The sequence below is a fragment of the Delphinus delphis genome, chromosome 18 (genome assembly GCF_949987515.2).
Source record: "Delphinus delphis chromosome 18, mDelDel1.2, whole genome shotgun sequence".
Taxonomy (NCBI): domain Eukaryota; kingdom Metazoa; phylum Chordata; class Mammalia; order Artiodactyla; family Delphinidae; genus Delphinus; species Delphinus delphis.
Window position 1 is genome coordinate 11,162,057 of NC_082700.1, and position 14,235 is coordinate 11,176,291.

At 33.1% G+C, this 14,235-nt stretch overlaps 1 protein-coding gene across 1 annotated transcript in view; it reads left to right on the plus strand.

Moving 5' to 3' along the window:
- Window positions 1-14,235, plus strand: part of NBEA (neurobeachin) — a 628,524-nt gene that overhangs the window by 225,370 nt on the left and 388,919 nt on the right. The window contains exons 29-30 of the mRNA XM_059996030.1: window positions 1,024-1,119; window positions 12,996-13,434. Coding sequence (XP_059852013.1) covers window positions 1,024-1,119; window positions 12,996-13,434 — 535 coding nt within the window. The remainder of the gene's footprint in view (window positions 1-1,023; window positions 1,120-12,995; window positions 13,435-14,235) is intronic.

The following is a 14,235-nucleotide window of genomic DNA, read 5'->3' on the forward strand; positions in this document are numbered from 1 at the left end:
TTTCATTGTGTATAGTTATTTCAGTATCTAAATATTCTGTCAGAGATTTATAATAAACAAACATACATTCTAAACTTTATACCAAAGTTGCTTCAACTAAAATCAAAGACTTCTAGACATCAGTGAACCATTTTGGATCATGTTGTCTTTCTCATCTATAGAAGATGCTCATGTTGTAGGAGTTCATGCATTGTCAGCTTTATCTACTCTGCTTGGAAATGATAAACACATTTTCTGGCAACTAATATTTTAATATCATGGGGAGCCTTTTATCAATTGCATTTCTTGCCGGGTGTTTACATCAAGATTGTTTCTCTGTTGTTTGCAGTGTGACCTTAGTAACCCAGTGGTTATTTCATGTACCACTGGATTAATTTGTAACAGAAATTATCTTTCCTAAATAAATGCATATGATATACAAATTAAATGAATATTTTTAAAAGTGAGTAGAAATTAGTGGTCAAATCTCTGCATTTTGTTTTCCATATTCATATCATATCTCATTTATTTTTATCACTGTTGTGGAAATACAGATTATACTTAACTCTAAATCTTTGCTGTTGCATGCTGTATTTATTTTTAGTACGTAAACATGATATTTCTTTGTAGTATACTTTTACTTTTAACTTTATTCTTCAAATTAAATGTTATCCTACCATTGCAGTTTGTCTTTTGACCATTTAAAACCCTGAGACTCTATATGTTAATCAACTCTTTCTTCATTTTTAATACATGCATAACAGTCGTATATGTATAAAGCAAGCAATATTTTAGCGAACCTTCCAGTTCTGATTTTCTTCTGTTTGTTGTATGTTGTGTATGTTGCTAAAATTACTCTACTTAACGAGTATATTATTTCCTTTCTCTTAAATACATGACTTCTTTCCTTCCTCCAGAGATGTGGTCTTTACTACTAGTATGTTTGCATGTTGTAGTGATATAGAACTGTCTTGGATCTTCAGTGGACCATGTTGCAGGTTGTTACATGCTGGCTCAAATTTGATTCCATAATTTTCTCCACAGTTGTGGTCATACCATCTATCCCTCATCCAAGTTTGAACCATGGATTCCTTGCCAAGTTAATTCCTGAGCAGAGCTTTGCCCACTCATTTTACAAAGGTAATATTAACCTCATCTCCTGACCTGTTCGGGTATTCTTAAATTTCATAAATTGTTATACAATAACCATCCATAATCTAATTGTTTGTAAACAATCATACACCTCAGGTTTCAAGAAGATACAATATGTTGTATTTATACCTGGCTATTGAGAGCAAAATATAGTTTTTATATTTATATTCCATTATATTTCTTTAAGTATCATCTGCAAATTAAGGCTGCCTAATTATATGTATAATAATATGCACAGTGGTGGCATTCACTGGAGATTGCAGAAGAGTCACATCTTAGTGGGACTAAATTAGCCCTAAAATGAAGGCTACTATGTAATGACAACAAAAAAGTTGAGAAAAACAAGCCTCGAAAGCATCAAACTGATAAGTTATTTAATTTTCTGTCGGAACAAAATTCCAACTCTTTTTAAAGGAATACAAAAAAATTCTTCACCAAACAATGTAAAATTCAACATTAAGCATCTAATAAAAAATCATTAAATGTGCAAAGAAGCAAGAAAATGTGATGCATAAGCAGAAGAAAAAAATCAGTCAATAGAAACAGATTCAGAAGGGATAGATATAGCAGAATCGTCAGATAAGGGCATTCCAACATCTATTATAAATACGTTCAAGATGTTTTTCAATTTAAAGGAAAAAGTGAACATAATGTGAAGAAAAATGGAAGATTTTTGTAAAAGAACCAATTTGTAGTCTTAGAGATGAAAAATAAAATAGCCAAAATGATGTCTCTGGGTAAGATTAACATGAGATTAGTCTGTGCAGAACAAAGGTGAGCCAAACTATGCCCCCCGCCCCCAGGATTTTCCCGTGTACACACCCTGCATAATTCCTGGGACAGTGAATATGATAGATTTTTACTATTGTGACAGGGTTATGTTATATATGTTAGCACAGTTGCTGCTTCTTTTTTTTTTTTTTGGCTTAAAACAGAAATGTATTCTCTCATAGTTTTGGAGGCTAGAAGTCCAAATCAAAGTGTCAGCAGGGCCGTGCTCTCCCTGAGGGCTCTACGGGAGGATCCTTCCTTGTTTCTTCCTAGCTTATGGTGGGTGCTGGCAATCCTCAGCTTTCCTTGGCTTGTGTGAGCATCAACTCCAATCTCTGTCTCCATCTTCACATGACCATCTTCTCTCTGTGCCTGTGTCCAGATTTCCTTCTTTTTGTAAGAATACCAGTCATATTGGACATGGGCCCCTCTCTAATCCAGTTTGACCTCATTTTCACTTGATTATATCTTTAAAGACCCTATTTCCAAATAAGGTCATATTCACAGGTTTTGGGGGGACATGAATTTGGAGGGAACGTTATTCAATCCATTGTAACTACTCAAGGGTTGGTTCATTGCTTTGTGGGTCTTTTAGTCTTGTCTTTTTTCTTCTTCTCCTTTGATACTTGATTCGCATCTTTTTAGCACAGTTGCTTTTAAGAAAAGGTGATTATACAGGTAGCTCTGACCTAATCACATGAACCCTGTAAAGGCAGAGAGTTTTCTCTGGCTGGTTTGGAAGAGGAAATGAGAGAGCCTCAAAGTGTGAGAGGGATCTGAAATAAAGGAAGTTTTTCATTGCTGAGATGGAGGTGACCATGCAACAAAGACCTGAGACCACCTTGTAGGAGCTGAGAGCACTTCCCGGCAAGGAACTGAATTCTGCCAATAACTGGAGTAATTTTAGAGAGGGCCTTGAGCTCCAGATGATACCACCGTTCAGTGTACTTCATACATTGGCTAATGATATGGAAGAACAACTTATAGAACAAATAAAGCAGCAAAGTATTTCTTATTACAACTTGATGAATGGACAGATATTTTTCATAAACGTGCAAACTTTGGACGTAATGATGAAATAAAGGAAAAATTCTTTTCAGCTTTATTGCTTTCAAAGGCATCTAACTCTGAGTTGGATAAACTAAGAAGGATTAGACTAAATTAGATTAGATTAGATTGGAGTGTCGTCTGGAATTTGTTTTGTGTAGAAGTGTGTTCCAAAAGGTTAACTGCAGTGACTAGAATATACTCTGGAGTAGTTAACCTGATTAAGGCGCCTGCATCAAAATATCTATGCACTGCTTTCTTTATCAAGAAAAGTTTACTATGAAACAATTTTAGCTGAACTGCATAATGGTCTTAGTGGTATAATAAAATTTTGAATTACTTTAAGGCCGATGTGGTAAATTTTCTATTCTTTTTTTTTTTTTTTTGCGATACGTGGGCCTCTCACTGTTGTGGCCTCTCCCGTTGCGGAGCACAGGCTCCGGACGCGCAGGCTTAGTGGCCATGGCTCACGGGCCCAGCCGCTCCGCGGCATGTGAGATCTTCCCGGACCGGGGCACAAACCCGTTTCCCTTGCATCGGCAGGCAAACTCTTAACCACGGCGCCACCAGGGAAGCCCCTCTATTCTTTTAATTATATGATAATATGCAAGGTGATAGTAAGTAACTGTTACTGCGTGCTGTCATGCAGTGGTTATTGAGAGGAAAAGTTCTGTTGATGATGTTGGAAATACAAAGTCAATTCTTAGTGTTTTTACAGGATAAGAAACCAGTTTCATTCCACTCTTTAAAAATTAGTAGAACTGGTCTCTTTGTCAGACATATAAACTGTGTTTAATGAACTTAGTACTTCCAAGCAGGAAAGGATTGCATCATGTATTTTTAGTGTGAGAAAAGATGAAAGAATAAAAATAAAAGTTAGAATGTTGGAAGTACACAGTTTCTATGATATTTTGCATAATTTAATAAAAATTATTTTAATAATATTTATTATATAATAGTTATTAATGAAGTATCTCTATCTTAAGAATGATCTTGATTTTGCTCATCTTGAAAAGTTATCTCCTATCATTTTATGTATTTGATAGAATGTCTTGTATTTTATTTTACATTAAAAGGAGATACGTATAAACAAAATTTATGGATCTGGAATCTATTTCTTTCATTGAAATATAATTTATGTTTGATTATAACTATATGGGATAAATTATTGGAAATGAGTATTGATGAACATTGAGGGTATATTTTGAAGATACAGCATTTCTAGTTTCATTTTGGGTAAAAGTATAAAATGAATACATGTTTTGAGCTCTCTGAGTTCTCATTCTATCAACATAACTCTGTGACTCAGCTTTCTCCACTCTGCGTGTTATTAAAATAAAAAATAGGCTAGCTATATGTTATTCCCATGAGTAGTAGTATTACCAGTTCTACTTGGATTAGATAAGTTAACAAGCAAAAGTTCATCACATTATAAACTTTAAATATTTATATTCCCAGTATTTGTTCAAAATGTTTATATAGGCATTTCTTTTGGGGAATCACTCTTTGCTTAAAACTTTTTGTTTATTTATGTGTACTGAAAAAAGTTACAAGTACAGTAACATTTGTCTAGATTGATCACCTATACCCACACTTTCAGTGAACAACATGGATAGTTTTTGTATTTTTTTTCCCAATTTACCTTTGTTCTGATTATATTCATTGAAATTTAATTTTATGTCTATGGAGTCAAATAATACAAGCTTTTATGCTTTTATTTTCTGTTTTGAGAAGACTGATCTGGACTACTCTTCAACTCCTTCACACTTTACTGCCTTTTTTCGCCTCGTTATTGAGCCTTTTAAAAAATTCTAAACTAGCTCTTTGGCCTCTCTCTTCTTAATCTTTGATAGTCCTTCAGCCCTTGGAGTATTGCGTAGTTTCTTCCTTGGACTTCTTGTCTCTAGTCATTTAGTCCAGGGGCCCCCAGCTCCCGGGCCATAGACCGGTACTGGTCCGTGACCTGTTAGGAACTGGGCCACACAGCAGGAGGTGAGGTGGGCGGCAGGCGAGCCAGTGAAGCTTCATCGGCAGCTCCACTCCCCATCGCTCTCCATCGCTCCGCATCACTCCCCATCGCTCATATTACCACCTGAACCATCCCCCCCACCAACCTTCTATGGAAAAACTGTCTTCCACGAAACCAGTCCCTGGTGCCAAAAATGGTTGGGGACTGCTGATTTAGTCTGTTACTGATGACAGGTTTTAAAATAACATTATTACATAAAATAATAAAGTAATGAAATGTAATTTATATTTAATATATACATTCATTTAATAAATATTTTATAATATAACAAATATAATAATTTTTCTTTCTAAAAATTTCTAAGGGATTCCTATGGTTTTCAAAACAGTTAAAATGTCTTAACTTATAGTGGCAAGACTACTCTAGTTCTAACTTATCTGGATTACTACAGTCATCTCCAAAGTGGTTTCCTCGCCTCTTGTCTTGCTGATCTTTATTTGATTTTTTATAGTTTTGCTGCAGTTTATTTTAAAATATAAATGAGATTATGTCTCTTTTTGACATAAAAATTTCTCATAACATTTAGAGTAAAATATCACTACCTTCCTAACTTCATCTCATGTGGTTCTTGCATCTGCTCACTCGAATGAAACTACCTTTTAGTTCTTTAATCATGCCAAGCACTTTCCTGCCTCGTGACCTTTGTATTTTGTTCCTAGTTTTTGGCTCTCTCTTCTCCCTATTTTTTGTATGATTGGAGAGTACTTATCCTTCAGGTGTCTGGTTAAAGGTCACCTCCTCACAGAGGCTTTCCCTGACTACTATAGCTAAGGAGCTTCCACCCCACAACCACCTTATTTTCTTATCATGGCATCCTCTTTATTTCCCTTCTTACACTTATACAATTTATTTATTTGTTTGTCTATTAGAATGTGTGCTTGAAGAAGGTAATTCCTAATATCTAGCATGACACTTGGAAGTACATACAGTAAATATTTGTTAAGTAAATGGGTAAGTTATTGAGAAAGCTAAACAATTTTTAAAAAGCTGAATATTGATGGTAGCCATAAAATGTATTTCATTAATAAACATACTTAAAACAGAGAAAATAAATTTTTATTCATAGCTTGTCCTAGAAGCTGTAGAAGCTTTTTGTTAATTTTCCACATTAGGTTTCAAAAGAAGAATGTTAATATGTAGGTGAACTTACAAATAAATATGTTGTATTAGTTTTCCTCTAGCAATTTATTGTCAGGGAAAAGAATTATGTTCACAGGAATTAAAATAATTAAGATATTGTGCCGCTTATACGAGAACAGACATATGGCATAAACAGTCTACAAATAGGTAGGAATTTGTATGAGTATTTCATATATAATAAATATAACTTTTCTAATCAAATGGAAGAGGAAGTATTATTTGGCAAATGGTATTGGTATTACCAAATGGGGTAGTCAATTGAAAAAAATAAATTTATATCCTTATTCCATATAAACAGGCTAAATAAATTCCACATGTATTAAAATTTAAAGCGAAAAAGGAAACTGAACATAATTCAAGAAAATTAAAATTTATATAATATAAGAAAAGATGTTTTAAATCATAACATCAAGTTGTAAAGATATGACTAAATAAGTTTTATTCATCTGCATGTCTGAAAATGTTAACAAAATTAAAAGAAAAAATGCAAACAGGAAAAAATTTACATTTAGTGATAAAAGTTAATCCTTAATAAATAAAGAACTCTTACAGATCAATTAAAAGAATATATCACAGTAATGGAAAAATGTAAAAAATAGCTGAACAGTTAATAAGAGAAAGGCAATGTAGGTACAAATAAGGGAAATTTATTTAAATCTACTCATAATCAAATACATTTATACTGAAACAAAACTGTACCAAAATTTTCAAATTGGGCAAAATTTTGAAGGGTGAGAATATAAGTAATGTGCATTTTACATAGAATAAAAATATCCGTGATCCTTGTTCTACTAATTTTACTCTTAGAAGTATATATTAAGGGAACAATGAAAGATATGCCAATAATTTTTTTACCACTCAGTTTTTATTTATTGCATACTTAGAAATAAAGCTAACATTTATTAAATAAGTTGCTACATTCATATAATCAAACACTATGATTTCAGCTTGCACATTTGTTATTTTATCTTTTGGAGTCATTTTTAATGGACTCGTAATTCATTATATGGGTACATTATAATTTATTTTACGAGTACTCTACACTGTCATTTGTATAATATTTATAGAATTCTTATTGAATACTGATGTCAAATATCCTATATATTTTATCTTATTTATAACTGAAAATCATGCTCAGTTTTCCCTAACAAATATTTTTTTTAAACTTCGACTCTTTAAAATAAATGTCTGTTTTCAGTATTAGTAAGGGTACCAACAAAAGCCTCCCTCCTCTCTTTTTTCTTTCATCTTCTAATTTGATCTTTTTTCCAACTTACCTTATGATTCATTCATTATTCATTCATTGCTGAATAAATGAATGGTTTCCTATTACATACTAGGTACTAGAGATACATAATAGTGATCACAAAGTCCCTATGTTTATGAAGCTAACATTCTAGTGAGGAAGATAGACTTTTAGATACCACACACTTAAGTATATAATTGCAAACTATGTTGTATTCTAAGAAATAAAATTACAGATTATTGTGAGAAGGTACAAAAGAAGAAACAATTTAATTTGGGGGTTGGGAAAGGCCTTATAGAAATGATATTTAAGCTTTGAACCAAACAATGAAGTCAGTTAGTTTGGGAAAAAGACTGGGGATAGTGGAAGCACATTTCTGAAAAGGTAGCCACGTATTCAGAGAAATTCCTTGGCATATTTTGGGAACGTATGTGGGTGGAACATAAGAATCAAGTGAAAGAGAAGCATTCCATAAATTTAGACAGGTAAGCAGGAACCAAATCATGTAGGGCTTGTAAACTATACTAAGGATCTGTTTTTTAAACTATGCAGAGGAGTGTTATATTAGTGTTCCATTGCTGCCATAACAAAATACCACAGACTTACTGGCCTAAAACAACACAAATTTATTATTTTATAGTTCTATAGATCAGAAGTCTTACATGGATTTCACCAGGCTAAAATCAAGACATCCTCAAGGCTGCATGCCTTTTTGGAGGCTCTTGAGGAGAATCCATTTTTCTTGCCTTTTCCAGCTTCCAGAGGCCACTCATATTCTTGGCTTATGGCTTTGTTTCTTATTCCTCCATTTTTAAAACCAAGAACTGTGCATCTTTCGGGCTATTCTTCTGTAGTCATATCTTCCTCTGAGCACAGCTAGGAAAGGTTTTCTGCTTTGAAGTTTGATTGAGCTGACCTGGATAATCCAGGCTAGTCTCTTCTCCAAGCCCTTCCCTTTAATGTCCTTTTTGCCATGTAAGGTAATATTCACAGGTTATGGAGATTAGGACGTGGACGTCGTTGGGAGAGAGGGGCATAATTCTGCCTGCTACAAGTATCATACAATTTTACAAGAGTATTCTGGTTTATAATTTTATAAGAGTATTCTGAGTACAATGAGGGAATAGATTTAGAGGGGCATTGAGGGTAACTGAATAAACCATCAGAGACTATTGCTTTCTAGGTAAGAACTGCTATTGCTTAGGACTAAGGTGTAGCGGCAGTAGAGATTAAACAGGAAGATAAATTAGACATACTTTGGAAGTAAAATTGACAGGATATGGTAAAAGATTGGATCTGGGGCATGAGGGTATGAGAAGTTTTCAAAGATAATACCTAGCTGTCTGGTCTGAAGTACCAAGATGATAAGTAATCATTTGTCAAAGCAAGAAAGAACGGAGGTAGATTATTTGAAGAGAATGACCAAGACTTCCATTTTTAGATGTATTAATTTTGAGATGTCTGTGGAAATCTTCTAAGCCTTTGGGAAGCTAAATCAAGCAAGTACATTACAGCCTGATACATTTCTTAATCCTCATAGCACACATAAGATCTATATTTTTCAAGTGCGGTCCTTGCAGCTTTCAAAGCGTAACTAACTTGTTCAAGATAACATGGAAAACTAGTAAGTTGTGGAGCCAGAATTGAAACCTTTATCAATTTGACCACATTCCCATTATCTTTCTTATGACATATCCTTTTCAGAAAGGAAGGAGAAATACCCAAAGTACCTGAAGGGAGGTGGGAGTAAGAGGTTGTTCTTTTAGGGTGGGAGATACTGATCTGCAGATAAAGGGACCAGAGCTAGGGATGAGAGGTAGAAATTGAAGATAAGTAGAGAGAATAGCCGATAGAGTGGTTGGGATCTGTAATTTTCTTTTCTCTTTGGAGTTTTGGTTAATTTTTATGCAATTTAACTAATTTGCATTTAATATAAACAAGATATACAAGTTATATACAGATCTTTATGTTTATTTTAAATTACTCTAATGTGAATAGTTTGCTTAGTATTACTATTTGAAAAGCAAATAAGTAATCTTGATGTAATTTTTAGTGCTATACTAACAAGAAGCTATATGTTCCTTTCATGTTATTCCTTATTAAGGTAGTTTGGAAAATAGCAATTTGAGTAATTTAATAGGTAAGAAATATTGAAACACTTCATAAATTATCATAAAACAAGATTTTTGGCGGAAGGAATGTGTTAAATGAGGTCACCATGTAGAAATCATGTCATTTGTTGAACTTAACCCCATATTTTTCCGAACATGCATTAGATGAACTCATTAGGTTCAATGAAAAACAGTAAGAAAAAGAGGCATCTGGCACCCAACTGCCTGTTCTGACAAGGTTAAGATCACTCAGGCTAGTAATATTTCTCCTTTGTATACTGACATGGCCTATTGCTACAGAAACTGTGGAGAACTACTGAAAAGTTGGAAGTCTCCTGTCAGTAATATAACCTGCACAGGTGCAATCATTTATACTTTCTATGCTGCTCATGCTTAGCTTCTGTTGAAGTCACTTGGGTTAAATCCTCAAAGTACTTTAGTGTTACAAAGAAGCGTTCTGGAAACATGCAATTCATCTAAGCTGAAGTTTGTGCTATCATCTGAGAGTGTGTTCTATAAATGCATAATGGGAAATTAAGGTAGGTTTTTTGAGTATTGACCTGTTTTCTATTTGCAATTACTGTTATAAAATTTTTCATTGGTGTTTATTTTTATTTCTAGGTGAATAAGATCATAAACTTTACAAAACTTATGTATTTGAATAGAATTCTTATTGAAATATCAAAATTACTGCTCTTTTGAAATAATTCTTTTATCATTCACAGTAAAAAATTTAAGATTTTTATTACTGTATAAATATTTTGATGAGGCATTTGAAAATATTTTAATATTCAAATTTAATAAACTTTTAATTGTGTTTTATAATCAAGAGATCAAAATTTATGTTGAAGTTCCATGTATCTAGCTACTGAGTTATAGATTTTAATTGTCTACTGAGAGAGTCAGTTGAATAGAAAAGCAAAAAATTGTATAGTTGGTAGAAAAAATCTTTTTATATGACACCTTGTGGACACAAACCAAAGATTTTATTTTCTTAGATATTTTGTTTGCTAGCAAAATGCTTATATTTCAGACCAATACAACTTGAAAAGTTTACATTTTTGTGTAGCTCTTAATGTAAAACACATCATAAATAAAGATTCTGAGACATCATGTTAGGGTAAAGCCAAGCCTGTAGACAAGATCTATAAATTAGCTAAATTTAGACTAAGTGCTAGACTTGACTTTATGCCTTTTGACTGTTAAACTCTTTAAGAAAAGTTAGCCCATGCTAGTAACTATTCCACTGTGATATTTTGTTGATGTTAGAGTTCTTATTTTGTTTCTGTGTTTACATTCTCTGTCCTGTTGCCATAGAAATGTCACTACCGCTGTTTAATTCTCTCCTGATTTTTCTGCTGTAATTGTTTTCTGTCCAAGATTATGTAATCTGTAGATTAAACATGCATGAAGTAAACTCAGTAGTATCTCTAAGAGTGGAAATAACTGGCTTAGCCATCTTCCCATCCTATATTCCTAGGTAATTTAATCAATTTCCAAAATTTGATTATCACCTCTGTTTGAATGTTCCCTAAATATATGGCCATAGTTTCCTTGACTTACAGATATAAATGTCCCAGAGATTCTGCATACTCAATTAATTCATTATTTTCCTGAACAAACTTGCTTCTTTTTTGCTTTCTTCTTCAGTTAGTGACATATCACCGTTCTTTTTTTTTCTTTAAGCTAGATACTTCAGAAACATCTTGATTCTTTCTCTTCTGTCTTATTCCTAATGCTATTATTCTGATTTGTCTTAATCTGCTCTCACAAGGTTTTATTTAAAAAATGCCAAATTGTTATCTTTACCTCTTAACCTTTTTCCTTCTCTAGTGTTTTGCCAGTAATATCACCGAAATTTTCTGTCTTCTCAAAAAAACTTTATATAGTTATTTTAAGTTTTAGCCTTAAGAACAACTAAGAAAAACCTATTTTTCATGTTGTTCATCTAGTGTTTGAATATTATTATCATGTTCTACGGAGTAATCTTTTGTTCTTTCAATTCTAACATCCTTGCCCAAACAAGCAAAACTAAAACCTATTTAATAAATATGAGGAAAACTGCCACATGACACGGACTTGTGAGAGATGTATATCTTTAGTTTCTTGTTCTAATAACCTTTCAAATCAAAGAAACAAAGAAATAAACAAAAACACCTAAGGGCAGTTTCGGTACTTCCCTGGTGGTGCAGTGGTTAAGAATCTGTCTGCCAGTGCAGGGAAGATGGGTTTGATCCCTGGTCCGGGAGGATCCCACATGCCGTGGAGCAACTAAGCCTGTGAGCCACAACTACTGAGCCCACGTGCCACAACTACTGAAGCCTGCGCACCCAAAGCCCGTGCTCCGCAACAAGAGAAGCCACTGCAATGAGAAGCCCACGCACCACAACGAAGACCCAACAAGCCAAGAATGAATGAGTGAATAAATAAATAAACAAACAAAGCTAAGGGCAGTTTTATAGAACTTACAGATGTTAATTTCAAAGAGATCATAGACATAATTTAGTTTGCCCTTCTTGTATTACAAAGAATAACTATTAGTAAAGTAATACAAATAGCTGCCATTTACTAAGTATCTACTTCATGCAGGAACTGCAAGTAAATAAGTGTGTATCTTATTTTCTTCTTCAACATGACTTTATTAAGTTAAAAGCTATTATTCCCATTGTACTTAGATTAAATTTTTCAAGGTCATCATTTAGAATTTGGTAACATATGAAAAACTTTATTATAATGACCTTTGTATAATGAGATTTGATAGGAATTTAACATTTTAAAGATGGTTTTCTTTTTATCTATTTTAGTTAGTAATATTATATACGTTTTCATACATATTTGTGATTCAATTTTCACAAATTGAAATTTATATTTATTCACAAAGAATGATCATTCCAAAATAATTGTTCTTAAAGACACATATAGGTTAAATTTGTGAGGCTCACTATTCTATTATCAAAGCATTTATCCTTGTGAACTAATCATTTGACATGCTTTTTGCAATTAACTCTTTAGAATTTTATGTATTGTGTGTAATTTAAAATATATCTTTAACTAGTTTAAATATTTCAATCAGGCATTTCATTATTGGTTACTGAAATACCAAAAAAGATATAAAAGTAACTTAATATTTTTAAAGAGATATTAGAGAAGTATAATAATTTATCTTGCATGATTGGTAGCTAACAATAGAAGTATAAAAGGGGAGCTTTATATAATAATTATTTACAAGCTGCTATAAGCAATTGTGGTAGGAACTATTTCTCCATGCTTATATATCAATTTTGAAATGCCAGATGTTTTATAAAAGAAACAGGGTTCTGTTGATGCTTGCCAAACAAAATGACAGGTGTATGTGGTTGATGTATTTTAATCAAGTTGTGTTGTTACGCACATCCATTTAGCAGATTTTTTGTTTCTTACAGGTTTTCTTTTGCTTATTCTAATATGTGAGTATATTTTATTAATAATACTGGGTTTTCCTCATGAAGCTTTTTGTTTAAATCAGTTTCTTTCATTACAGAAACACCTGCTGCATTTCCAGACACGGTAAAGGAAAAAGAAACACCAGCCCCTGGTGAAGATATTCATCTAGAAAGTTCCATTCCTCATACTGATTCAGGAATCGGAGAGGAGCAAGTGGCTAGCATCCTGAATGGGGCAGAACTAGAGACTGGCACAGGCCCTGATGCCATGAGTGAGCTGTTATCTACTTTGTCATCCGAAGTGAAAAAGTCACAGGAAAGCCTAACTGAGAACCCCAGTGAAATGTTGAAGCCTGCGCCATCTATATCTAGCATTAGTCAAACCAAAGGCATCAATGTCAAGGAAATATTGAAAAGTCTTGTGGCCGCCCCAGTTGAAATTGCAGAATGTGGCCCTGAGCCTATCCCATACCCAGATCCAGCACTGAAGAGAGAAGCGCAAGCTATTCTTCCTATGCAGTTTCATTCCTTTGACAGGTAGGTACTGAACTTATTATTTACAGTGCTCTATGCATAGAAGGAAAATTAGAGTCTGTTAATTTAAAAATATTAGGAGGGTCTTGAAAACATTGTATTTTTTACTGTAGATTCTTACTACAAAGACTATCAAAGTGACAGGCCAACTGGATTGATCTCACAGGCATTTTAATATGTTTCAAAAAAGGGGGTTTCATATGAAATGGCGAAAGCACATTGAATTGGAAATATGGAAACACAGATTCTGATTATAATCTATCATCAAGTGACTACAGTAGATTGGAGAAGTCATTTTGTGTATATATATATGTTTTATATATTATATACATGTATATATACATATATGTGAGGAAACTGGAAAGTAATTGTTTTTTGTTTTAGGGAGAAAAGATCAAGTTAGGAAGTCAAATGTTTCTTAAATGTCAAAATAAATATATAGTCAAAATGTAATATATATTCCATAATGTTTTCTCTAAAATAGCCAAACTGCTTTGTCCCAATTAGAGACAGTAATTGTTTTAGAGTTTAGGGGTTGAGGTGTGACAGTAAAGCCATTTTCAGTTGGGATGAATTATCTTTTTCATACATAAATAGGATTTAAAATTTGCCTATAAGCATTTCAACCAGCATCCTACAGATATTTCTTGAAAATTTATTGTGAAAATATGAATGGCATTAGTCATCATGTCAAATATAAAGAGAGAGAATCAGGTTTGTTTTCTATGAACTTAAAGTAGTAAAAGGAGATAAAATGTTTGCAGATAGTTGTCTATAAGATAAAATGTGTTAAGTGTCAGAAGT